This window comes from Spermophilus citellus, assembly GCF_964194105.1.
Source record: "Spermophilus citellus genome assembly, chromosome: 2".
Taxonomy (NCBI): Eukaryota; Metazoa; Chordata; class Mammalia; order Rodentia; family Sciuridae; genus Spermophilus; species Spermophilus citellus.
This window is the reverse complement of record NC_138183.1, coordinates 252554998-252580154: the sequence shown is the minus strand read 5'-3', so window position 1 is coordinate 252580154 and position 25157 is coordinate 252554998. Positions and strand designations below refer to the sequence as shown.

General features: G+C 55.9%; 2 protein-coding genes across 13 annotated transcripts in view; one reads left to right on the top strand and one right to left on the bottom strand.

Moving 5' to 3' along the window:
* The window catches only part of CHKA (choline kinase alpha), a 58693-nt gene extending 45641 nt beyond the window's left edge, over window positions 1-13052 (top strand). For 8 of the 11 annotated variants that reach the window (XM_081280788.1, XM_081280793.1, XM_081280790.1 and 5 more), the window contains 8 exons: window positions 1419-1552; window positions 1868-1972; window positions 2697-2755; window positions 4856-4943; window positions 5355-5463; window positions 7312-7418; window positions 8261-8342; window positions 12421-12837. In XM_081280788.1, the coding sequence (XP_081136914.1) occupies window positions 1419-1552; window positions 1868-1972; window positions 2697-2755; window positions 4856-4943; window positions 5355-5463; window positions 7312-7418; window positions 8261-8342; window positions 12421-12480 (744 nt within the window). In that variant the 3' untranslated portion in view covers window positions 12481-12837. Of the gene's footprint in view, window positions 1-1418; window positions 1553-1867; window positions 1973-2696; window positions 2756-4855; window positions 4944-5354; window positions 5464-7311; window positions 7419-8260; window positions 8343-12420; window positions 12838-12882 lie in introns of those variants that run through there. The other 3 variants (XR_014020485.1, XR_014020486.1, XR_014020487.1) reach the window with 3 other exon arrangements.
* A 1786-nt stretch (window positions 13053-14838) lies between these two features.
* TCIRG1 (T cell immune regulator 1, ATPase H+ transporting V0 subunit a3) lies at window positions 14839-24295 on the bottom strand. 2 transcript variants are annotated; one of them, XM_081280786.1, is made up of 21 exons: window positions 24210-24295; window positions 22170-22290; window positions 21764-21842; window positions 20856-21076; window positions 20685-20773; window positions 20325-20451; window positions 20171-20253; window positions 19906-19999; window positions 19622-19834; window positions 19280-19424; window positions 18044-18183; window positions 17817-17974; window positions 17631-17721; window positions 17045-17163; window positions 16752-16965; window positions 16407-16538; window positions 16124-16234; window positions 15931-16048; window positions 15553-15730; window positions 15010-15480; window positions 14839-14977 (listed from the first exon to the last, which is right to left on the bottom strand). In XM_081280786.1, exons 2-20 carry the CDS (start codon window positions 22284-22286, stop codon window positions 15402-15404), a joined length of 2508 nt encoding a protein of 835 aa, XP_081136912.1. In that variant the 5' UTR covers window positions 22287-22290; window positions 24210-24295; the 3' UTR covers window positions 14839-14977; window positions 15010-15401. The 2 variants fall into 2 exon arrangements, with proteins under 2 accessions (XP_081136912.1, XP_081136913.1); XM_081280787.1 differs by lacking the exon at window positions 24210-24295 and adding an exon at window positions 22642-23265.
* Window positions 24296-25157: the final 862 nt, after the last annotated feature.

Sequence of the window (25157 nt, the reverse complement as noted above, 5' to 3'; positions counted from 1 at the left end):
TACACATGTATGGTGATGCTGAAGTGAACACTGTGCTAGCAGTCACATTGAATATACTTTTATACATGCATGTACAGTTATGTGCAGCACATAATAATTTCATAACAACAACTTAGGCTGTTACTGGTTATGTATTTACTATACTATTTGTTGTTGTTTTAGAGCTTCCACCTTCTACTGAGAAGACACTGTAGAGTGTGCTGTAGGCCGGCAGCAGCCTGCCCCCGCCTGCCTGCCTCTTGTGCTTGATCTAATCTGGTTTTGGTCCTTGCAGCCCTTGAGCAGCAGGCTGAACCACAGACCAGGTGTGCCACAGCCCAGGTGTGCCACAGGCAACGCACCACATTTCTGGGAATGTGTTCCGTCATCAATGGGCATATGATGCTGGCCCTTAAAAAAGCCACAGGAGGTGCCTTAAGAAGGCCGAGCATCCTCCACTGGAGGCTGAGCTTCCTGTCCGGATTGTGGCATGGCTGTTGAGAATGTCGTGGAACATGACATTCCTGAGTTGAGTGGGAAAAGGAGCCTGGTGCCTTCAGGGCTCTCAGCACACAGCACCTGGGTTAGATGCACTAAGTGGGGAGCACGTCCCTGGCCCTGTGCCCTCTGTGTTGTGCCTTTAGAGACACGTCCCTTGGGGGTCTGTAGGGAGTAGCTTATGTGCAAGACCTACAAAGTCCCCTGGACTTCAGGCCCCCTGAGAACACTGTGAAAGAGCTGCCAGAATAAACGTGGCCTGCAGAGCCTGCTCTCTGCCAGGCCAGATGTAACGGACACAGTGAGAGGCCCTGGCTCCTGCTGAACTCATGGTACCCCCTGGTCAGCACTGGTTCTGACCAGCACACCATCCCACCGGTGCAGGGCAGAGCAGAACCCCAGCTGAGGCACGCTGCTGAGATCAGGGCTTCTGGTGCTGCGGGTGTGAGAAGGCAGAATCACATCATCATAGGAAAGGGGCTTTTAGTTCATTGAAATTTAAGGAAGGACTTTCTTAAAGTTAAAAGGCATTCATAAGGATGGGGTTGGAGCTCAGCGGTAGACTGCTCGTCTATATCGTGCGAGGCCCTGGGTTCAATCCTCAGCATCACATAAAAATAAATAAATAATGAAAGGTATTGTATACAACACACACACACACACACACACTCTCTCTCTCTCTCTCTCTTTTTTATATATATATATATATAATTCATAAGGAAATAGACTCTGAGAGGTGGCTTGCCCTCTTTGTGGAATTGCCATGGCAGTTGCTGGGTCACCATCTGTGAGGGCAGAGTGTCCATTCTGCAGGAAATTTTGTTAATTGGGTGAGACTGAAATGCTGTGCAAAAACTGACTTCTAATTTCTATGAATGTGTGATCTCATGCTTGTTAGATGACCTAGTAAATGTCAGTTTTTAACTCCCTTTTTCTTTTAGAGCCGGCGATTAGACACTGAAGAATTAAGTTTGCCAGATATTTCTGCAGAAATAGCTGAAAAAATGGCCACATTTCATGGTATGAAAATGCCATTCAATAAGGAACCAAAATGGCTTTTTGGAACAATGGAAAAGTAAGTGGTCCGATCGCTCAGGCCTCGCTTAGTTCTGTACCAGGGCAGGCTGAGGCCCTTCTCTGCTGGCTCATTGGTGCACCGGCCCTCAGGGGTAGTGTTTGTCTCTGGGGTAAGTTTTTTTTACATGGAGCAATTAATTCCTGGACCAAGAAAGATGACTTGGCAGAAATGCTGTTCCCCGGGGCGGGGGCAGAGCTAGCGTCCCAGAAAACCTTGGATCCCTAGTCACCACCCTTCCCTCTCCTTTCTGGTCTGGGACTGTCTAAGTGAAGTCTGAGAATCAAGCAGCGAAGCTTCACCTTTCTTTAACAGATACCTAAATCAAGTGCTGAGGATTAAATTTACTGGGGAATCCAGAATCAAACAGCTCCACAAGTTCCTCAATTACAATCTGCCTTTGGAACTGGAAAACCTCAGGTGAGAAATGACTTCTTTCCTGACAAGTGAGCACGTCTATCCAGAAATGTAGCTACTCTTGGTCACTAGAACTGTTGTCAGTTGGTGCTGGTGAAGCGCATCCTGTGCCTGGCATCTGTTGCTGGTTTTGCAGGGTGGGTTTGACAGGTGGGTCTTGCTGCCCGAGATACTCTCTTGTGTTCCAGGAAGGCTTCATGGGGGGGAGGCCGACTTTAAGAGAAGTAGTTTGGTGCTTGGGGCAGCAAAGTCTGGGGCAGTAGATTTTTTTGGAGCAGAAGCAGGTGGGGGTTTGCAAACTGATGAGAGAAATGGCTAAACCTGAGCTTTGGGGAGCTGTGCGAATCTTGAGACTGATCTCTTGAGTGGAGGCCCTGTACTGTTCTCAGGGTGGGGCTGGGCAGGCTTGCATACCTACATACATATCTGTCCAGGATGTACAGTCCCCCTGCTGTGCTGGGCAGTACGTCATGTGAGGAGGTGGTGGACCAAGATGTCATTTTTATTAGGCCAAGTAAACAATGACATAGTGTCAAGTTGCATAAATGCTGGGAAGGAATAGTTCAGAGCAGACCAACACAGAGGGGCTGCCTTGCCTGGGACAAGAGGGAGCGGGTGCAGAGAGGCCTTGTGCGTGTGGGAGCACTGAAGAGCTGGTGTGGGCAGTGGGGCTGTGGGCAGCCTACATTAATCCTCGACAGGTGATAGTGACACCTTGATTTTCCAGGTCACTGCTTGAATCTACTCCGTCTCCAGTTGTATTTTGTCACAATGACTGTCAGGAAGGTAAGAATCATCATGTAATGCTACAGATGGAATTTGTGTGTATGCTCTATGTGTGATAAACACCAGATGGCCATCACAGGACTATTTGATACATCAGATTATGCTGCAGTGACAGTACGTATTGGGTAACTATTAAAAAGAATTCAGGCTAGGCTGATGGCATATGCCTGTAATCCCAGTTGCTCGGGAGGCTGAGGCAGGAGGACTGTAAAGTTCAAAGCCAGCCTCAGCAATTTATCAAGGCCCTAAGCAATTAGGCACTGTCTTAAAATGAAAAAATAAAAAGGTCTGGGGATGTGGCACGGTGGTAAAATGTCTCTAGGTTCAATTCCCAAAACCCCAAAAATAAAAATAGATGTAAAGCTCTCCTTATTCTTTTTATTTATCAACAGAAAAATCTCTAGGCTATATTAAGAGGAAAAAAGCAAGTTTTAGAAAAACAGAGTATCATTCCACTTCTATTAAAATGTTGACATGGAAAAAAATCTGAAAGATTTTTCACTAAATGTGGGACTTGGACTAAGGACTTAAATGTTCTGAGGCGCATGTTGCTGTCTGGTTTGTGGTGAGCGCCCGGGGCTTCCTTGTCCTGCAGCAGCTGGCAGACCAGGAGTAGCCATGCAGGCCCCTCCTGGCCCACCGAGCAGCACAGGGCAGCTCCTCAGACCACCGTCTTGGTTGTCCCAGCCGGCACAGTTAATGACTGTTGGTTGCTCTGCTTCAGGAAATTACAATGCCATAGGGTCCCTTAGTGTCACAGAATTTTACCTAGCGTGATTTCCAATTTGGTCCTCCTTCCCTCCCCTCCTTGGTTTTGAAGCCACATGTGCTCTTCCACTGGATCATGTCCCCAGTCCTTTTCTCTTTTTTCTTTTGAGACAGGCTCTCACTGAGTTGCCCAGGCTGGGCTCAAACTTGCAGTCATCCTGCCTCAGCCTCCTGATGGTGCAGTTCCCACTGATGCTGCTGGCATTTCCTACCTTGCCTTGCTGTCCTGGTCCTTGGAGGTCACAGGTGGCTGTGGTCCCGCTTCAAGACCTTCTTTGCCCGGCTCAGCAGTTTGTTTTGTTTTGTTTGGGAGATGGGATCTCACTGTGTTGCCCAAGCTGGCCTCGAATTCCTGGGGTCAAGAGGTCCTCTTGCCTTAGCAGTTGGTTTTCAGTTCCACAGTAGCTCCTGGTCAGGTTCCAGCTGCAGTGAGCCACTAGTTTGAGCCCAGTCACCTTTGACCAATTGTGGGCTCAGTCGAGGGAAGCAGGGCACAGGCAGTTCAGTGCAGCCCTGGGGGCCGGCCACAGCCTTCAGTGGTGACCATTGTTGACAGGGCAGTGCACAGCACCAGTGTGGCTCTGGATTGCCAGGGAGGAGCAGGTGGGGATGTGAGCTGTATGTTTCTTCTGTGCTGGCGTTTGGGACATGGGCCTCCAAAGTTCCTTTGCAGTGCTCCTAGATGCAGGAGAAGTACATTGCCAAGCCTAGAGACCCTCACCAGGGACCCTGGGAGAGAGGGGCCAGACAGTAGCAAAGGGTCCACTGGCCCAGGTGCTGAGATGCTCGAGGGCTCACAGTGTGGACCTCAGGAGCATGGGCCTGAGTTCATGTCAGGCTGGCAGCTGACCCACCTCATTCCCGAAATTCTATGCTAAAGGAACTGTCCTTGTACGGTTGCTGCTTGTGCTGTCCTCGGGCTCAGCCTGTGGTAGCTGTGGCAGGACACCATGTCAGCTCCTCAGCTGCTGTGCCCTCGCCAACCACTGCCAGCAGCTCAGTCCCAGGGCTGCTGGGGTGGGTGTGAGTGGTGGTGCTTAGGTCATCAAGCTCCAGTGTGCCAGATGTCTGGGAGGTGCGGCCTTGACAGGAGGGAGAGGCCAGGCTGTGTTCCACAGTGAGCCTCCTGGTGCCAGGGAGGTGGCCAGGATCTGGATAGGTGCATCTGGAGTCTTTCCGTGTGGGGGGCCAACCCTGGTAGTAGTGCACCTGTGTTCCAGCTGCAGGACCCAAACTGAACTCAGTCAGGGTCCCCACAGAGGCAAGAGTCAGTCTCAGCTCTAAAAACGTCAGCTTTCTGTTCTAAGTCTTGCCACTCAAACCTTTTTGCAGGTAATGTCTTATTGCTGGAAGGCCGAGAGAATTCTGAAAAACAGAAACTGATGCTCATTGACTTTGAATACAGCAGTTATAATTACAGGTAATGTCGCACCAAAGGCTTAGCTTTCAGTACTGCTTTTTATTGTGATACATTATGAAATGATGTGAGGACAAGATGAGTGGCAAGCACCGCTCTTGGAAGAGAAGGCTTTGGCCAGAGTGGCCACTGGGCCAGGGGCTCTGTGGACGGAACTCGCCATTTCCTGTGGCCTGCCAGAGCCTCTTCGCTTTCTCAGCACTGCTGTAGGAGGCGTCTGAGGCGGTGGGGAAGGCCAGGTAGCAGCCTTGTGCCCTCCGCAGCTGTGACTCTGATGCCCAGTTGCTTCGCTCTGCTTGTCCACAGAGCTGCCACACCCTATACCCTCAGGAAGCCCGGTCAGGACGCACCCGCCCTTCCCAGTGAGGGCTCTGAGGCGTCAGTGTGCTCACACTGTGCTGTCTCCTCTTTCAGGGGATTTGACATTGGGAATCATTTCTGTGAATGGATGTATGACTATAGCTATGAAAAGTACCCCTTCTTTACTGCCAGCATTCTCAAGTATCCCACCAGGAAACAACAGGTAAGAGATTCATTTTTATGGACTTGATAAGTTAGTTATAGAAGTCAGTTTCATGCAATTAGAATGACATGTTTTTCAAGATGCCCTTGTAAAATTGTGTCATGATTAGGCAAACCCTTTTGCTCATGTTGAAAATGTTATTTTCTGTTAACGTGGATGCCACTTTCACACTTCAGCCTTGTTGAGATCCGTGCTGGAAATAGTTGTCCTCTGTCGGGGATAAGCACTGCTTGCCCACAAAGGAGCTTCCAGTGTTTCCCACAGAGCCCAGCCTGTGCCTTCTGGGCTTCTTTCTGGGGAATGTGACCCTTTCTCTGTTGGGTTCACACTGTGCAGAGAGAAGTCCTGTACGCCATGGTCAGTACCTGGAGGAAATGCCTTTAGCATGAGCAGTTCCCTTTCCTGTCCTGCACTACTGGAGGAGCGTCATTTCCTCCTGGAATTTCTTCCTGGGACACCCCCGTCCCGTCCCCCCCGCATCCCCACCCCCCACCCCACCTGTGGTCTAGACCACCCTAAGGCCTGAGTACAGGCTCAGCAGGTGGCAGTGAAGCTGGGAGGGCAGGAGAGAGCTCAGCCCACCTCCCTAGATGCCCCTGATGTACAATGACTCTGTGTTCTGGCACCTTACTAGTGGCAACAGCAGATCACACAGCAATCAGGAGTGAGGACAGGGTCAGGTGAGGACAGGTGTGTTTGCACTGCCACCTCGGTTCACTCAGGAGTGTCCTGAGCTGCACTCCTGGATTCCCCAGGAGGTGACCCATGTTCTTGGATGCCCTTTCACTGTGGCCTTGCTGAGGGGCCAGACACTGTGACTGCCCTCTTCTGGCCACATCTTGAGGCTGAGGAGGGTGAACCTGACGTGTGCAGAGCCAGGCAGCCAGGACTCCATGAGAAGGAAGGGCAGGTGAGGGGGCCTGCTTGCCTGGGGAGGGGAGCACAGCTTCGCCCTGGTCACAGGGGGACAAGTTAAGCTCATAGAGCTGGAGCGCTGTCCATCAGGACTGGCAAGCAGGCCAGGGAGGCATCAGAGGAGATCTCATTCTAATGAACCGCTAAAATCACACAGCAACATGTCATTTAAAGAAGTTCCTTCCTAGCTATATTTTCTGTTTTTTGTTGTTTTTGTTTGGTGTGGGGGGCGGGGTGGGGAATATGGGGGATTGAACCCAGGGCCTTGTGCATGCCAGGCAAGAACTCTCCCAGCTGAACTATATCCCCAGCCCCAGTTGTATTTTTTGAAAACTTTTAAGGTAGTATATGGGCATGGAGCTTTATAAGATAGCCCTTGTACATCTCTTGAGGTGATCTTTATTTCCTTTCTTTCATCTGTGCTGAAATAGTTTTAAATGTCTGGTCATTCTAGAGTTGCCAGGATGAGCTGTCTGAATGCCTGGAACAGTCTCGGGTAAACTGTTTTTCCTCCAAAGCAAAAACAGTTTATGAACATGTGTGTAAATAGTCTTGGCCTTGCAGGGTGGGAAGGCACACGCTTCCGTCTTGTCCAGCGCAGTTTCCACCCTGAGGGGACGTCTGCCAGCACCAGGGTAACCCAGAGCTTTGCTCCTGGGAGCCCCGCATGGCACACAGGCCATTTTGGAGAAAGGTTTGAAAGAGGTGTACCCTGCTTTAAGATCAGATAATGAAAAACATAAGTGTGGATTTAATTAAGGAAAAACCTGATTCTATCTGAATCACTCCTCCAGAACTAGCAGCCCCCACACCACACCCTTCCAGCAGAACCGTGGACACAGCCGCGGGCACAGTGCATGTGCACTCTGCACAGCGATGAACGGCGCCTCTTTTAACCAGCATTGGTCCTAACACAGTCACTTCTTTTTTAAGCTCCATTTTATTTCCAGTTACTTGACTACATTCCAGAATGACTTTGAAAACCTCAGTAGTGAAGAAAAATCTGCTATAGAAGAAGACGTGTTGCTTGAAGTCAATAGGTAACCATCCTCCTTTGAAAGCTGCGAGTACAGCTTGCCCCTTTATAAACTGCCTGGAGTGCTTGTTCATGCCCACACCTCATCCAAAATCAAGGCTTCTGCTTCGTGTGGTGGCAGGGACCATAGAGATCTTCTGATTCCAGCATCAGCAGCTAAGATAGGTACTGGGTACCGGGACAGTACGCCTGGTCCAGCCACATGCAGGACCCGGCTGTGTGAGGCTGCTGCCACTGTGCTCATGTGACACTCTGGCTTCTGGAACCAGTGGAAACAGAAAAGTGCAGACAGAGGAGAACCCACAGAAAGGGCAGTACCAAGGGACTAGGTGGGCCAGGGACCTCCAGGACGCAGAGGAAGGCTGGTCATGTAAATGACACTCAGGCATTGTTGAGGAGGAATGTGGATTCAGGGTGACAGAGAGGGCTGGAGAAGATGGCAAGTTTCACGCACTCATCTGCTTTGTTCCCCTTCTGTGGCAGGGAGGGAGAGGCCTGAGGGTGGATTTAGGAAGCCCTTGCCTGGGGAGCAGCGTCTCGGGGCCTGTGGGGAGAGGCAGCGGGCCGGCAGGGCTCTTCTCACTTGTGCCTACGCATTCACACTTGTGGCAACAGTGAGGCCACCATGGTCTCCGTCCCTGTGCTGTCAGTGTCCTGTGTGCTGTAGCCAGGCAGCTGGGTGTGCTCACTCCTGCAGGTCCCTCTGTGCCCTCTGACATGTAATCCCACCAAGTGGTCAAGGCATTGTCCCCATCCAGCCCAGATGGCTGGCCATCCAGTGGGAAGGGGCTTCATCAGGGGTGTGACAGGCACTGAGCAGCTCACATGTTTCTTCTGTGATTACAGGTTTGCCCTCGCATCCCATTTCTTCTGGGGACTTTGGTCCATTGTACAGGCCAAGATTTCAGCCATTGAATTTGGGTACATGGTATGTTCCGAGGCAGCTCTCATCTTCTCCTGGGGAAATGTTGTGACGCATGGGAGTGCTTGGAAGCAGCAGTGGCTGTTACTCGCAGAAGTGACCTGCTCCCTCAGACCCTGAAAGTGGTGACCTGGTGGCACCAGGACAGCATGGTTCTCACTGTTGCCTTGGGAGGTCACCTCACTCCTGGGCCCACTGGCTCTGCCACCCGGCTTCGGGGCAGTGCTGGGGAGGCCTGTGGTCTGAGGAGGCCTGCAGAGGTCGAGACCCTTCTGACATAAGGGAGCCTGAGTGGCAGAGTGTGGGCACTCCTCCTGCGCTGCCAGGGTGTGGTCATCTGTCCACTCCTGTGCCCACCTGTAGTGCCCAGCTTGGGTAGAAGCTGGTTCTTTTTTTTTTTTTTTTTTTTAAAGAGAGAGTGAGTGAGAGAATTTTTAATATTTACTTTTTAGTTCTCGGCGGACACAACATCTTTGTTGGTATGTGGTGCTGAGGATCAAACCCGGGCCGCACGCATGCCAGGCGAGTGCGCTACCGCTTGAGCCACATCCCCAGCCCAAGAAGCTGGTTCTTATTGATAAGTATTGGTACTTATCTCCTGGTTCTTTTTCAGGAGAATTGTAGCCAATTGGCTTGTAGTCAATTCAGGCTGTAATTTTAATGTTAAGAACTGTGCTTGACATTGACACCATTAGAGAAATCCCTGTGCTGGGGCTTCATCTTGAGGGAGGACATGGCACAAGCCCGGCCTATGGCTCCTTTTCCCTGGGGCAGGTGTGGGAGGTGCTGGTTCGTCTTGTCCTCCTCAACTTTGCACAAGGTGATTTCCACTTCTAGGCAGAAGGTTTGGTGATGTAAAGACACCATTAGGCAGATAAATAAGAGGAAATTGGGTTTTTTAAGCAGATTTGGAGTCTTGGTCAGATGACACTGTAAGATAAAGCCGACTTCAGAATAAGAAATATTACCAGAGACGACGAATGGCATTTTATAATAAGAGGACGTAAAATACTAAGTGTGCACCCAGCTGTCTTGTAAAAGACATGAAACAAAACTGACGAAACTGAGAGGAGAGAGGCGATGCAGAGTTAGAGTGCATGCCCCAGTCCTCTGGGAAGGGCGGGCAGGCGGTCATCAGCAGTTGCCGAGTCAGGCAGCTTCACCTGCTGGTCCTTACCAGGTGCTCGGCTGCGGGATCCACTCTTCCTGTGCTCAGAGCAGTGCGTGCTGTGCTAGAGAACAGGGTTTAATAAATCTTAAAGGATGTGTCCTCATGGAACTTAACTGATGTCTAGAAAAAGTGAATATCTAGAAAACAGAAGGCTATCTAGAAAATCCCCAGTGGGCACAGTGGCACATGCCTGTAACCACAGTGTCTCAGGAAGCTGAGGCAGAGGATTCCAGGTTTGAGGCTGGACAAGAAAAAAAAAAAAAAGAACACAATACCAATATAGGGTGTCAAGAGGAGGGTCTCTGCAGGTCTGTGTAAACTTATTTTAAGAAATATTGTCAGTTGTACATGGGAATAGTACCTTCAATTAATTGATTAATTTTTTAATGTGGTGCTGAGAATTGAACCCAGTGCCTCCCATGTGCTAGGCAAGTGCTCTACTGCTGAGCTACAATCCCAGTCCTTGTGCCAGCACATTTGACAGTGTAGATGAAAATGCATACTCTTTGAAAGATAAAAATGTCCAAAACTGATATAAGAAATGGCTATATGTTTATTAAACAAATTGAATTCATAATAAGAATGGGCATGGTGGCAGATGCCTGTAATCTCAACTACTGGGAAGGGGCTAAGGCAGAAGGACCACAAGTTTGAGGCTAGCCTCAGCAACTTGGCAAGGCCCTGTCTCAAAAAAGAAAAATGCCTGAGGATGTGGCTCAGTGGTAAAGCTCCCCTGGGTTCAGTCCACAGTCACACATTCTCCCACCCAAGGACCAAAGTAATTCATTTCAAAAAATGATGTGGGGCCAGGTGTGGTGGTGCTGGGACGCCTAAGTCCCAGCAGCTTGGGAGGCTGAGGCAGGAATATGGCGAGTTCAAAGTTCAGCAACAGTGAGGCACTGAGCAGCTCAGTGAGACCCTGTCTCTAAATAGAATACAAAATAGGGCTGGGATGTGGCTCAGTGGTCGAGTGCCCCTGAGTTCAATCCCCAGTACCAAAAAAAAAGGGAACAACCATAGAGTTATGGGGGGAAAAAAACCCTCTTGATCTCATGCCATGTACTGTAATTAACTTGAAGTGAACTTGTAAAAGGCCAAACTATTAGGCTTCTGTAAGAAAAAAGAAAAGTCTTATGATCTAGGCAAATATTTTATAAACTCCATAAAGCACAGTTAAAGGGGAAAAGTGTAGTGGGGAAGTCCAGCAGTAGTGGTTCCAGAACCCTCTCCCCTAATCTGCTGTGTCCAAGTCCCTGGCATAAAATCCTGCATGCATCTTCCCATGTCATTTTGGTCACCTCTGCAGTGCTTATGCTACCTTAAGATACAGGGCAGTGCTGTGTGACTGTTGTGTCACTGATGCCTCAGAGCGGCCGGGGAAGGTCTGCACGTTCAGTACAGACGCAGGTTTTCCCCTAGGTATTTTCAGTCCATGAATGTGGAACCTGCAGGTACAGAGAGCCAGATAAAAGGGAGCTCAACAAAATGGAAGCACCCCTCTCCCTCCCCGTTTTCTTCTTTTGCAGTGCCAGGGCTGGAACCCAGGGCGTCCCACGTGCTAGGTGGGCCACAAGTGGTAGCGCTCAACTGCTCATGGCACCTTTATTTTATTTTTGAAGTTTAATTGTTACGTACTGGGAATTGAACCCAAGGGTGCTTTATCACTGAACTACATCCCCAGCCTTTTTATTTTTTAAGACAAGGTCATGCTAAGTTGCTGAGGCTGGCCTCAAACTGGCGATCCAAATGTCCCATCCTCCCAGGTTGCTGGGGTTGCAGGTGTGCGCCACCACAGCCACACCTTCAGTTTCAATAAACCTAAGCGGGAAATTGCACAGTGCTGATGGGCAGGTGCTGACATAAACAGGATTTGTCAGCTCGGCAGAGTGGGACCCGGGGAAGGAGCGGGTCCCTGGTCTGCACAGCACAGAGGACTCTCAGGTGCCAGAACCAACATGCTGTGGTTTTGGTTCTGCTCTAGGACTGAGGCCTGTCTAGGGACAGGTGAGGGCAGCACTGCCTGTGCAGTGGGGGGAGAGGAGGGGTACTAACTGCAAAGCCCCAAAAACTCCAGGGGACCCGGGGCCTTTCTTGCCACAGTGGGCGTGTCTGTGGAAACTACAGTGTACCCTTAAAATGGGTTCATGTTTGGGGGATAGAAATCCTGCCTCCAGATTAATTTTTCAAAAAGTGACAGTGTAGCCAGGCGTGGTGGCACATGCCCGTAATGCCTGTGATCCCAGTGGCTCAGGAGGCTGAGTCTGGAGGATCAAGAGTTCAAAGTCAGCCTCAGCAGCTTAACAAGGTACTAAGCAACTTAGTGAGACTCTGTTTTTAAAAATATAAAAAGGGCTGGGGGTGTGGCTCAGTGGTTAAGTACTCCTGAGTTCAATCCCTAGTACTCAGAAAAAAGAAAAAGGTAACCCTCCTAGCGCAGACTGGATTGGGAGTAGGTCCTCAGAAATTGCTGTGTGTGCAGCTGGAGAGATGAGGGAGCAGAAATAGCTTGGCCAGCCCTTCCCCCGCAAAGTGCTCCTTGTGACAGCTGCCAGTGATTTTAGAAAATAGGGGCACCTTCTTTAGTTGACCTCTCTCTGTGTCTCCCCACATTCTGGGATCTTTGCTGTTAAAATTGGAATTGTCCCAGGGGTTGCCCAATGTTCTGGGCAGTCGAAAGGCCAGGTTTGTAGATGAGATCCTTCTGAGTGGCACTCGACAGGCATTAGCTTTGAGATAAAGGGGTGTGGGGACAGTGCTGAGAGCTTCAGCAGCTTTTGTCTTCAGAGCAGCTGCAGCATGGGCCACACTGCGCTGGGTGTCTTCTTGGCTGGGCCCTGGGCCGGCGGCGTGGGCAGGGCCCCAGGAGTACAGCCCTTGCTGAGGCCTTGGCCTTCCTTGTTCCTTGTCTCCCAGGAGTATGCGCAAGCCAGATTTGATGCCTATTTTGACCAGAAGAGGAAGCTTGGGGTGTGACTGGGGAGGAGCAGCCCTTCACCACTGGACTGTGGGAGACCGGGAGCCGGGCCCTCTGCGCAGTGACCTGCAGCACGAAGGCCCAGACGTCTCTGAACACAGATGTGTATGATAACGAAGACTATTAAAGTGGAGTGACATTTATCTCATCCCTTGTTGACGATCTCACTAGGACTTGGACGAGGTGGGGAAGCAGAGTGTAGGCAGTAGAACAGTAGATCAGCCTCTGAGCCCCGGAACCAGAGGCGGCCTTTCACGCCGGGCTGAGACTTCCGGTGGGCACGGCCGCCAGCGGGAGCGGACAGCGTTGCTGCAGGTACTTCGGTTAATGTTTTTTGGGTTTTTTTAATTTTAAATTTATCATTAATATACTGGTGAACGTTGTAACCAGGCTTCTTGTAGGTGACAATGTGATATAGACATTCTTGCTCCCAAGGGACACGAGGGAGTGGACACACTGTGAAGTGGCTCCCCGGGCAGCACCCTCTGGGCAGAGCGGCGGCAGCTGGAGAAGCAGGCTACACAGGAGCTGCCAGGAGCTCTGCGGGCAGATGGCCGCGGCCCTCCTGTGCCTGCTACATATGTTGATACGTGGACGAGCTTTTCTATGACTGGACATGACCTGCACCCGCCCCTTCTGACTGGTGTGCTTTGTAACTCTGGCTTCACAGTGTGGGGACCTCAGCCCCCAGCCTTTCTCTCCTTCCCTCTCCTGGCCACAGGCAGCCTCCAGGGAATCCTTCTGCGTAGGCTGCTGCCCTGGCCTCGACCAGCATTCCCAGCCCCATCCCTCACCCCCACCCCCACCCCCACGGCCTGGTGTCACTCTGGGAGACTGACGTGGGTTGTGGTGCAATGGAGCAGAGCTGTGAATCTATGAGCATTAGTGTCCAGCGGGGGGTAAATTTTAGCCGACTTTTTTTACTCCAAACTCTGAATTGTTTTTGTGCATATATTTCTGCTACCACAGAGATTGTACTACACAGATAAATAATAAAATTAAGACTCAGCCTCAAGCTGTTCTCTGGATGTGTCCTAACCTTGGGGAGGGCTCCTCTTACCTCCATGTGCCCATGGGAGGTTCTAGATGGCAGTGTCCTGCCCTAGCTGTGGGCAAGAGCATCTGACTCTCCTCCTCCTGTGACACTTGTCTGTTCGCCATGTTCTGGTTTTCCTCTGGACTCCCCAGTCCCCAGGGTCTGCCCTTGGCCCCAAGTCCCATGGGGCTCTTGCCCAGCTTGCTGGCCCTGGGACAGCCTGTTACTCTCCCTGACTCAACCCAGCTCTGTGCCTGCTGATTCTGCAGAGGAAACTGGGACAGTGGCTGTCTGGGGAGTGGAGCAGGTGGTGGGGGAGGCAGGAGGGGACTTAACTGTTCACCCATCTGGATACTCAGGATCTTGAGCAGGAAAGGATGTGTGATCACTCACCACTTAGGTCAACTGGCCCTACCCCAGCTCTCGCTCCAGCCACACTTGAACAGCCCCGCTTGCTTACAAGCCCTGGGCCAACCTAGATGCCTTGGGGTCAGGTCTGCGGGTGGTGGGCTCCTTCAGGGGAGTCCTGCCAGGCCGTGCAGCACCCTCACACCTCTGAATCCTTCCATTGAAGATGGTGCACAAAATTAAGCCACCCTGACCTGTTCTCCGTGAAGCTCAGCTGACCCTAGAGTGCCATCTGTCTGGGTCCTCCCCTGAGCCAGACCATAACCTTGAGAACTCAACCCAGCCTGGTCACTGCCAGTCCTCAAGGCAGGTGACCCTGAAAGGTGCCACCCCACAGCCAGCCATGTGCTGTTTCCATGGCAACCCACTGGTGTCTCCCCAGGAGACCTCCATTAGACTGTGAGCCTCTGCTGTCACAACCCCCCCCCCCCCAAGGTCTGCTCAACTCTGTTCCCCAAGGATCAAAGCCACCGACTAGCCCAGGTCCCTTCACAGCCTGAACCCGTGTTGCCCCCCGCCCCCACCCCAGCCATTCGTGGCCAGGCACTGCTGCCCCCTCTCTGGGCCCAGTCTTCCAGGCATGTGAACTACCACAGTCCCTTGCATGCCCACCTGGCCTCTGGGGTCCTCAACAGGACAGTCCAAGATCCAAGGGTCAGGCCCCTTTAGCAGCTGGCCACGGCCACAGCCACAGCCATCTCACTGTGCCCAGGGCAGCGCTGGCCTCAAAGCTGCCTTTGTTCCTGGTGCTCCAGCTGGAAGAACTACTTAGTAGCCTGTTGGCCTCTAAAGCACTGGCTTTGGCCTCCACTGGCACAGCCAGAAGGGACTTGGGGAGGTCGAAGCCCACCCCCACCCATCATGCAGGGAGGATGGCCTGGGGCAGGAGACCAGGGAGGGATGAGATGATGGCCTTGGGATGGGGACTGAGCCCCCTTCTGACCCTCAGGGCCCTGGGCAAGTCTTCGCGACTCTGGACAGCCCCTGCCTTCCCCACAGGACTGTGGCCCTGGGTGGGTGACCCATGGTCCCATGTGGAGCAGCAGGCCAGGCTTGGTGTCCCTGCTGCTCCACTTCAGAGTGCCTCAACCTCTGGGAACCTGTACAAGGTGTGGAACAGAGGTGCCAGCCACTCTGCATACCTCCAAGGACAGGGACCTCACTCCCCTGGCCTGGCTGGAAAGACAGTCTAAGCTAGAATGTGCTGGAAATGTCCCTCCCTCCCCCTCCCCCACAGTCTGGTTCTTTGCAGGTGTGTTTGTGGGGGTCCTTGCCCCCCACAGAGGGAGTAAGGGAGACAGGTATAGGGACTGGTGGAGGCCGGCTGGTGGAGCCTGGTACCCAGGGCCCTGCCCTCCTGGTCTCAGTCCAGCCCCTGGGGGAGGAAGAGGCCTGGGTGCGGTTCCTGGGCCTGGGGCTCTTTATTCCTTTTCTGCCTCAGGAAGGTAAGGAGGAGGGCATGGCCCGCAGGGGGCGCTATTCGTCCTGGATGGCGAAGGTGAAGGGGCTCAGCTTGTAGCCCGTGCCTGTGTAGAACTTGTTCTGGAACTCCACCCTGGGGGCCAAGGGGCAGGCTGGTCAGGGGAGCCCCCACCCACCCTGCCACCCAGCCAGCCCGGGTACTCACCAGTGCAGCCGCAGGGCGTGCAAGAAGGCAGACAGCCCTTCCATTACCAGCAGGATGGCTATGGTCATCACTGCGAAGGCGGCGAAGACCGGGACCAGCACCACAGACACCACGCCCACCTCCCCGCACAAGCGCAGGCCCACGCGCATCACCATGGCCCACAGCACCTCGGACAGCTCTGCGGAGGGAGCGGGCCGTGGGGTCAGGCAAGTGGGCACCCTCCAGCCCCTGGAGGCCTCCCTGCTCAAGGGGCCGGGGAGGAATACTGAGGCCCAGAGGGAAGGGACCTGCCCAGGTCACCCAGACAGCTGCTGTGTGTGAGCTGGAGCAGGATGTGGGCCACCCTGGCTGCCCACTCTGCTGCCGCAGACCACTTACGGGCGTGGGCCAGGCTCAGGGCCCAGAGGCGGAGGTAGGAGGCCGTATTGGAGATGCAGCCCAGACAGAACTCGATGGTGTGGATGGCCTGGTGCATCAGGACCTCGGAGGCGACAAACTGGGGAAGGGTGGCAGTGAGAGGGCTGGCAGGGGCCGGCAGCCAGCTGCCCCCTCAAGGTGGCACTGCACCCACCTCGGCCTCCTCTTCACCCCCTGGGCACCTCGCCTTCTCCTCGTCAGAGCTCCAGCCCTTCTCGCAAGCATCGGAGGAGTCCACGCACCTGGCCTTGTCCTCATTCTTGTCCTGGAGATAGAGGGTGAGGAGCAGGCAGTGTCAGAAGCCCCAGCACCAGGAGAGGCCCACCATGAGGGCCTGTTACCTGCCACGCTGGAGCCCGTGGGGAAGCCAGGGTCAGGGGCCACCTGACAGTGGCCTCGTCTACCAAACTCCCCTACCACGTGCTCCCAGCAGCTACCTGTTGGCCCACAGCTGGCCTCGGTGAGTGGCGGCTTCGCTGCCACCGGTGCAGCAGGTGCAAGGGTGTGCCCAGCAGCAGGACAGGCACCATGGCCAAGGCCAGGACCACCAATGCGTGCTGCACCACTTCCTGCAGCAGAGGTGAGTCACTCAGAAGTTTGGGCCACCTCCCCTCTCCCAGGCACCCAGGGGCTCTCCTGCCCATCAGTCACTAACAGGGACTGTCCCTCTGCGGGGCCTCAGGCCCACACCATGTTTCTCAGACGAGGACCCTCTGACTCTGGGTGGCCCAGAGTCAGAGGGGTCTCCGTGAGGGGTGTGAGCCACTGCCTGGGCAGCCCACCTGCCCAGAGTAGAGCGGCTGGTTGGTGGGGCTGCTGGAGAAGAGGAACATGTTGATAAAGTGGATGAGGATGCTGGGGGCAGAGGCAGCATGCGTGACGGTCACACACAGCCACTTGTAGATGACCAGGAAGACAAGGTAGCCAAAGAGGCCCAGCAGGAAGATGAGCTCAGGCAGGGTCTCCAGCAGCAGCCGGTGCCCTTGGCGGAAGTGCCTGGGGGGAGCAGGCAGGGTCACTGGGACCACCCCGGCCCCGCCCAGCTGCACACACCCCCTGGCAACTCCACCCTCACACGTGGTTGAAGACTCCGAGGAGCACCCCGAAGGCCATGTGGGTCACCCCCAGGATGACAGACATCTTCATCTTGAAGGAGTTGAGGAAGCTCAGGTGGTTGGTGGCCAGGCTCCAGACCTGGGTGGAGGGAGGGAGGGAGGGGCGGGCCACACTCAGGGAGCCCCTGCCTCCTGTTGCCCCGTTGGCCCCCTCAGGACTCTGCCACTGCCACGGGGGCCTAAGAGGGAGTGGTTGGCAACCGGAGCTCAAGCCCCAGCTCTTCCCAGCTGGGTGGCCTTGGGCCTGCAGCCTGGGCCTCAGTTTCCTGGTCTGTACACGGGATCACGCTAATGGGCACCCAGGTTGTCACACAGACCACACAAGAAATCACTAAGGGCTCAGCAGTTCTAGGCAGCTGCACCTACAGGCCTCTGCTTACCTGGTGATGGTGACAGGCCCAGCCAGGCAGGTGCTGGCTGTCTCCTGTGCCTGGCACACAGAAGAGGCTTGGCACCAGCTGCCACAGTTAGGAGTGAATGAGCTGAAGTCCCTGCCCAGTCTCCCTCTGGCCACCACCCACATGGTGCTGCAGCTGCAGGACTCACCGGGTCGATGCCAAAGGGGTAGGGTCCCAGGAAGACACCAGTGACATTGGGGTCCAGGGTGAGCAGTGGGTGCTGGGACAGGAACGCGTCACTGGGGCAATGGTGGGCAAGTGGTCAGGGCTGCACGGAGCCTGGGGGGCCACAGGACAGGCTGGGACCGAGGGTGGGCTGGGGCCTTGGCCTCACCTCCAGCCTGACTGGTTGGCCATGGCAGCCACGCTCCAGCCCGAGGGGAAGATGGTAGTGGCGCGGCTGAAGCACTCGTTGTAGATGAAGCCGGTGTAGATGGAGAACAAGCCCATGAGCAGGAGCAGGTAGCGGCCCCCAAAGAAGGTCTGCCAGATCTGGGGGGTGACGTGGTCAGGGGATGCCCAGCCCCACCACCCCGTCCACCAGGCACCCCCGGCCCGCACCTCATTCTGCGAAGTCCTTATGGCTGGCCGGTTCTCCACAAGCACCATGGCCAGGGCAAAGAGGAACATGAGCAGCCCGTGGCCCACGTCGCCAAACATCACGGCGAAGAGGAAGGGGAAGGTGATGATGGTGTAAGGAGCTGCAGGCAGCGGGGGGCAGGTCAGCCAGGACCACACAGGAGCTGGCATCTGTTCCCTTGAGGACCACAGATGACAGAGGCCCCCACCCCACCCCAAGCTTAGGAGCATTTGTGAGGCAGGGACACCACTTGGGATTTCATCATTTGCCACCGGTAATCTCTGTGACCTTGGGCTTGCTGTTTAACCTCTCTGAGCCTGTTTCCCCATCTGTAAAACAGGGAGAAAGGCAGGACCACTTCATAGGGTATTATAAATGAGTGTCCCTGGGCAGGACCTGGCAGGCCACAGGTTCCTGACGAAAAGTCAATTTTTTAATTTTGGGACAGGGCCTCCTGTTGCCCAGGTTGATGTGGATCTCCTAGAGATGATACTCTCACTTCGAGAGTAGCGGGGACTATAGGTGCGAGCCCCCACGCCTGGCTGCTGCTGTTATTTTTAAAAAGAGTGTTAAGCAGAACCACAGAAAGGACAGAGAGTCCAGAAGCAATCCTGGAGGCCACACAGAAAGTTCCAGAAGGCCAAACCAGTCAGTGAATCTCCCAAGTCCATTTCCCTTCAGTAAAATGGGGTAAGTTCTCATTTGGGTGCCAATTCCAATACACACACCCTACATGGGCTGAACAGTGACCCCCCCCCAAAAAAGATTTCCTGCACGCTAACTCCCAGGACCTCACCGGGAGAAGGGTTTTTACAGAGGTGGTCAAAAAAGATGAGGCCATCAGGGTGGGCTCTAATCTAACAGGGCCAGTGACCTTATGAGTAGGGAAATCTGGACAGAGGCGGACACAAAGGGTGGATCCCATGTGGTTGTGAAGATGGCCACCTACAGGCCCAGGACGAGGCCCACAACGTTCCCCTTCACAGTCTCAGAAGGAATCTGCCCACCGACCCTTGAACTTGGACCTCCAGCCTGCTGGACCACAAGGCTGCAGCCCCCCCACTGCGACTAGCTGCACCACCAACAGCCCCACAGATGTGAGGACGAGGGAGCCCCCCACCCCACCCAGGCCTGCACTCCATGGGGCAGCTGGGCCTCCCCAAGGCCCAGGCAGAGGGTCCAAGGGCTGTCCAGGGCGAGGGCCCTGTGGCTCTCACCAGGGTTGACCTCCTGGTAGCAGCCCACGCCGTAGGCATCCACGATGCTCTGGAAGCTGGCCGTGAAGCGGTTGGTGCGGATGAGGGTCGGGGGCATGTCCCTGCAAGCGATGCGGTGAGCCACGGCACTCACCCCCGCCTCGCTCTGGAATTCCCAGGAAAGAGAGATGGATGAGAGGGATGCAGAGCCTCAGGGACCCTGGGCTGACCCCTGGGAGGAGGTGGCTGGGAGGAGAGGGAACCCCCTCCCCCGGGGCAAAGGTGCTGAGAAAGGAGGGTGATGAGGCAGAGGAGGTGTCCGCGGCAGCGGTGGAGTGGGCAAGCCCGGAGCCCGCTGCTCACCGAGCTCTCCCGCAGCGCCTGCTGCAGGGCGGGCAGGTCTTGCGTGGCACACCAGGCCTCCGCGACGAGGCACTTGTGCGTGCTGCTCACGCTGCACTGGTTGAGGGCCAGGTACACTGCCTTCATCTTGTGGACCTGCACCTGCCCCCGTGGCAGCAGCTGCTGCACCTGGCCCAGCACCTGGCTCAGGAACCCTTCTGTCTCCCGGAGGACCTGGGGCCAGAGCGAGTGGTCAGCAGGGGCTGGGCAGGAGGCGGGCAGGGGCCGGTCGGGTGGGCACCCACCTCCTGCAGCTCCTGGCTCTGCTGCTGCAGCTGCTGCAGGGTCCCATGCCGGGCCGCCTCTTCCTCCAGGAATGGGAAGATGTGGCAGTGGAAGCTGATCGGGACGGGGGACAGTCAGAAGGGAGCTTGCCAGGAGGGTGGAGGTGACATGGAGGGTCCTGGGCACACAGGGCGGGCAAATGCCCAACCCAAGCAGGGAGGACTCTGAGCAGGCAGAGGCTTGCTGATCCAGGGTGGGGGCAGCTGGTGTGACCGGGTGGCTCACCAGTCTGTAATCTTGCGGATCTTCTGTCCAATCTGCTCACCCCAGTAGGAGATGAGGAAGGTCATCCAGGTCACAGGCTCACCCTGCGGGAGGGCTCAGGTCACCCTGGACTTCTGGTTCCGCCCAGGATAGCCCGGCAGGCCCCTCGGCTCACCGTCAGTGGGTCCTCCAGCTGCCTCTCGGCCTCTCGGAAGCTGGCGATGAGGAAGCCGCGGCAGGCTCTCCACAGCAGGCGCTCTAGGGCCGCAGCCTTGCGGGGCTCCACGGCACCTGCCACAAAGCTGCCAGCCAGGAATGGAGGCGCTTCCAACCTCCCGCCCTGGCCAGAAAAGGCAGGAGACCCCAGTGCAGGGCCAGAAGGGCAGAAACCTCCCAGGGCAGGGCCTGGGAGGAGGCAGAGGGCGAGCTGAGCCCCAGGGAGCACAGGGCCAGGCCCACAGGGGGCCTGACCTGCCCCCACCTGGGGTCAGGGCTGGGGCTGCTGGGAAAGGACAAGAGGTCCTCCCTCACTCACTTGACCCTCAGGTCCTGGTGCGGTCCCTGGCGAGGCGGGAGCAGGGGAGTTCTCTCTGAAGAGGGCCCATCGTTGTGGGCAGCAGCCAGCTGGGATTGGGAGACACCGTGAACCCGGGCGCAGGAGGGGCCTGCACACCTTCCCCGCCAACCCCCCCAGGCCGCAGCTGACCGGAGGGCCATGGTTCTGCTGCAGCACGGCCGAGTGGAGCTGCAACTGGTGCAGCTGGGCCCGCAGGGCCTGGTGGTTGCCCTGCACATCCCGCAGCTCCTGGGCCAGGCGCTCTGTCTCTTCCTGGATGCGCAGTAGGTCACGTGGCGGGGGTGCTGGCAGCCTCCCTTCGGGAGGGGGCAGTGCCAGGCCAGCCCGCCGCACCTGCTCCTCTAGAAAGGCTGAGCACAGAGGGCAGGTTCAGCAGAGGCCACACCCGCTAATATCCACTACTAGCTAAGGACTGGCCACATCTGGAGGATTCCAAGTGCACCCCAAACTCTACTGCCACCTGCTAACTAATTCACCAAGCCTGTGAGCCCCAGAAACAAAACAGCCCAAACCCCTGTCCCCAAAGTTCTGCTCCCTTCCTGGGTGACTCTGTGTTCCTATCTCTTGGCCACTGCCCAGCCCAGGGACAGAGCCTCTCTGAGGTCAGCCTGCAGGCCTGATCACTCTAAAGCTGTTGGTCAGACTAATAGGCCATAAAATAAAACCTATTCCATCCTCCCAGTCAGGAGGCAGGGGCTGGACATTGGCCACAGGCACCTCCTGGAGATTGCCATGGTGGGTCCAGGAAGCAGCTCTGCTTTGGGGGCTCCAGCCCTACACCCTGGCCTCCGTCCACCCGGTCCATCACTTAGGAGTAAGCTCTGTCCATGCCCTTCACCTGCTGAGAACCCTCATGGCTCCCAAAGTCCACAGCACAAAATTCCCACGCTCCCCCAAACCCTCTGCACAGCCCACCCAGGCCCAGTCCCAGGAGCACCCACAGATGGGGGCCTGCCTGCACCTCCTTCCTGTCTTCTACCTGCCCGCCCAGGGCCACTTCCATAAAGCCAGCCTGGGATGGGCCTGGGCCAACTCACTGAAGGTCTTCTCCAGCTCCTCACAGCGCCGAATGTCCACTGTGAAGCGTCTCTGGAAGGCACTCACCGACTCATTGAGCTGCGGTTGCCACATGGAAGGGTCAGTGTGTTCAGGGAGAGGTCCAGGGAGGTCCCACCCTGGGCCAAGGCCTCTCTCTCCTCAGGCCTTAGCCACCTTCTTCAAAAAGGGGCTGAGTATCCCATGAGCCTCCAGATCCCCATGTGCCTGGGAGCCTCAGGTGTGGGCTTCCTGAGGACAAAGGACCTATGGCCAGGGCTTCTGGGATGCATGTGGGACCAGGGGCGATTATGGGACAGGTGGGTCCCCATCTAGGCCTAGATCACAGCCCACCCCAGCAGCAATGCCCCAGGATGAAGGCCTTCCCCCGGCCCTGGCCCCACTCACGTCTCTGAACTCCACGAGCCCCAGCTCGCCCAGCTGGCTCACACAGGTGTAGGCAGCAGCTGTGGGCAGGAAGAGCTGGACCAGGACCACCTCCTCACTCCGGAACATGGAGCCCATGGTGCTGTGGTGGGGGGTGAGGTCAGGGCAGGCCACGAAGGCTCCCAACCCAGCTGGCACCTCCTAAAGCTCTGTTCATGTAGTTCAGAGTTGTGACTACTGTCCCCATGTGACCGAAGGGGAAAACTGAAGCCCAGGAAGGGGCAGTTAGGTGCTGAGATCACACAGGAAGTAAGCGCCACAACTGGGCATGAGGCCAGCCCAGCCTCAAGCTCTCTCAGCAAGCCCACCTGCCTCCACCCTGTCCCTTGTACCCACCCCAGCACTGGGGTGACACTGGCTCTGCTCACCCCTCCGTTCACCTGAGTCCTGCTTATCCCTAGCACCCCAGGCAAAGGGCTGCCCCCAGGCTTGCCTTTATTTATCCAAACATCAGCTGTGACAAGTGACACACAGGCCTGGATGGGACTTGTCCTCAGGGACAGCCAGCGCCCTCCCACCTTCCTGTAGTCTGAGCCCTTCGGGTGGGCGGCTCTACTTGTTCTGCGGGGACTCAGCAAGGCCACAGAGACTGGCCTGGGAAGGGTGTCTTCAGGGGTGGAGCCATCCTGAGGCCCCAGGCCGCCTGGCTGTATCCATCGCCCCTGGGGACTCAGGACAGGCTTCCAGGTGTTGAAACCAACAAAAACGAAACTGAAATGGCAGGAAGGGCCTGGCAGCGCCTTGCTCAAACACGGACAGGGAGAGGGGCAGGGTGGCCTCCAGTTGGCCCTGCAGATAACCTGCTGGAGTCAGGACCCCTCTGCCTGCTGTGCCCACTACTCTCCGGTCCCAGGGTCCCTCAGTTTCCTTAGCTCTCTAGGTAGCAGGGAGACAGACATGGTTGAGGACCACCCTTCACTCCCTGGGGAGACTAGTGTGCTCTGCCTGCTGTGTGGACATGACCTACATGTCCCTGGGCCTGGTTTCTGTAATTCTGAATAGGAAACCACAGGCCTGTTCACAGCCTGGGAAAGGAGTGAACTCTGAGGGCAGGCATCAGGGGCTGCAGAAGGGCAGGTTCCTGAACAGCAAAGGATGGGCAGGAGGGCCTGGCTTTCATCATTCAAGGACATGACTCCGGCCATGGGCAGAGGGCAAGGAACCAGGACTGGGGGCCCTACCCAGGTTGTGACACTGTGTTACACTGTGTGACATTAAGCAAGTCACTTGCCCTCTCTGGACCTCTACTTCCTCTTTGGGACTTGGCTACCCCCACAGATATGAGATGACAAAAATAACCAGAGACCCCCATCTTTCCCCTTCACCCACACCAACTCACACTAATCCCTGATGGTGATGCTGGGGGAGGGGCGATGGAGCCCTGTCTTAAACGGGGGTCAACTGAAGCCGGGAGACGCAAGGCCCAACATAACATGACCAGCTGGTGGCCAAGCCAGGGAGGAGCCAGGACCAGGGCTGCAGGCTTGGCAGTCCCAGCTCAGAGCGGGGCTGCAGACCTGGCCTCCGCTGGCTAGCCCCGTCCCTGTTCCCCCCGGCCCCTGCCCTAGCCAGGGGAGAGCCTGCCAGACCACACAGCGCCTCCAGCCACCGCGTGGTCTGCAGAGTTCAGAAGCAGCGACTCCTCTCCCAGCCTCTGGCCCCGGACTGCCAACCCTCCACTGCGGGGCTCGGGCTCTGCCACTTCCTAGTTGGGGGAGCTTTGCTTTCCTCATCTGTAGAATGCATCCCGCCCTCTGAGCAAGGCGCAGCGGGAAAACTCTGAGCGCAGGCCGGCAGGGGCGGCCTTGAAAGTTGCTGGGGACCCACACCCATCTTCCTGCCCCTCCTGATCGTCTCCTCTGCTCCGCCTGACGCCGCCGGCGGCCGCCAGCACAGCCTCCTCGACCCAGCTAGGTGGGGCGCCGGGACACCTTTCCGGGGCAGGGGCGCGGGTGGCAGGCGGAGCCGCGCTCCGCACACCCCTCCGGGGCGGGCACTCACCCAGCGCGCCGCGCCGCTTCGCTCTCTGCAGGGGCTGTGCACCTGGCCGCTGCGCGCGCGGCTCGCTAGGGCCCAGGGGCGGGGCCCGGGACGCCCCGCCCAGGCGCCTTCCGAGTCTGGCGCGGGAGGTTCGGGGACTGTTCAGGCGCGTGGGCCGCTTAATCACGGCGGAGAGCGGAGATAACTGACCAGCGGCGCCGGGAGGCCAGCCTAGGGAATGGGATTCCCACGCCCCTCCCACCTGAAGGGCTCGTTGGACCTAAGGCCCTAGGGTCCAGAACCTGGCCCTCCCCAGCACACAACGACTCATTCACCCTTTCTGCTTCTGACCACCCAGGATAGGAGGCTGAGCCAGGAGGGCTGTGCCCTTGCGGGGATGGGGTGGCTGCCCAGAGCACAGCAGATTCATTTGTGGCTGGACACATACTGTACAGGGGTGTCCTGTGAGAACTGTCAGTTCCAGTGCCTGGAAACTGGGACTCACCACCATCTCGCTGCCTGCACTTTGGACGGGCTGGACAGTACCCACTGGGGACCAGAGGGAGGATGGCCCCTTAGCCCTGGTGATCCTTGAATCACGCTCAGTGAGCAAGGGCCTAGAGGGTAGGAGTGTGGGGGAGAAGCCCCAGAACTACACCTGGAAACAGTCACCAGCACGGTCAGCATCCTCAGGAAATTGAGACATGTGCTTCCACTCCTCATCAGTGGGATAAGAAGGGCCTTCACTACAACCAACCTCAGTGCCAAAGGGCCCAGGTCAATCCTTGGGAGTGCAGAGGAAACCAGAACTCTACCATGGTCACAAAACCATGTTATGGATACACTCCTGAGGCCACAACATACCTCAGATCAGTGAGAACCTGGTTACTTGCTGATGCAGCTGCCCCAGGTCTAATTCAAGGTGCTAATGGTGGCTGGGAAACTAAATAGAAGTGGCCTGCCCCAAAT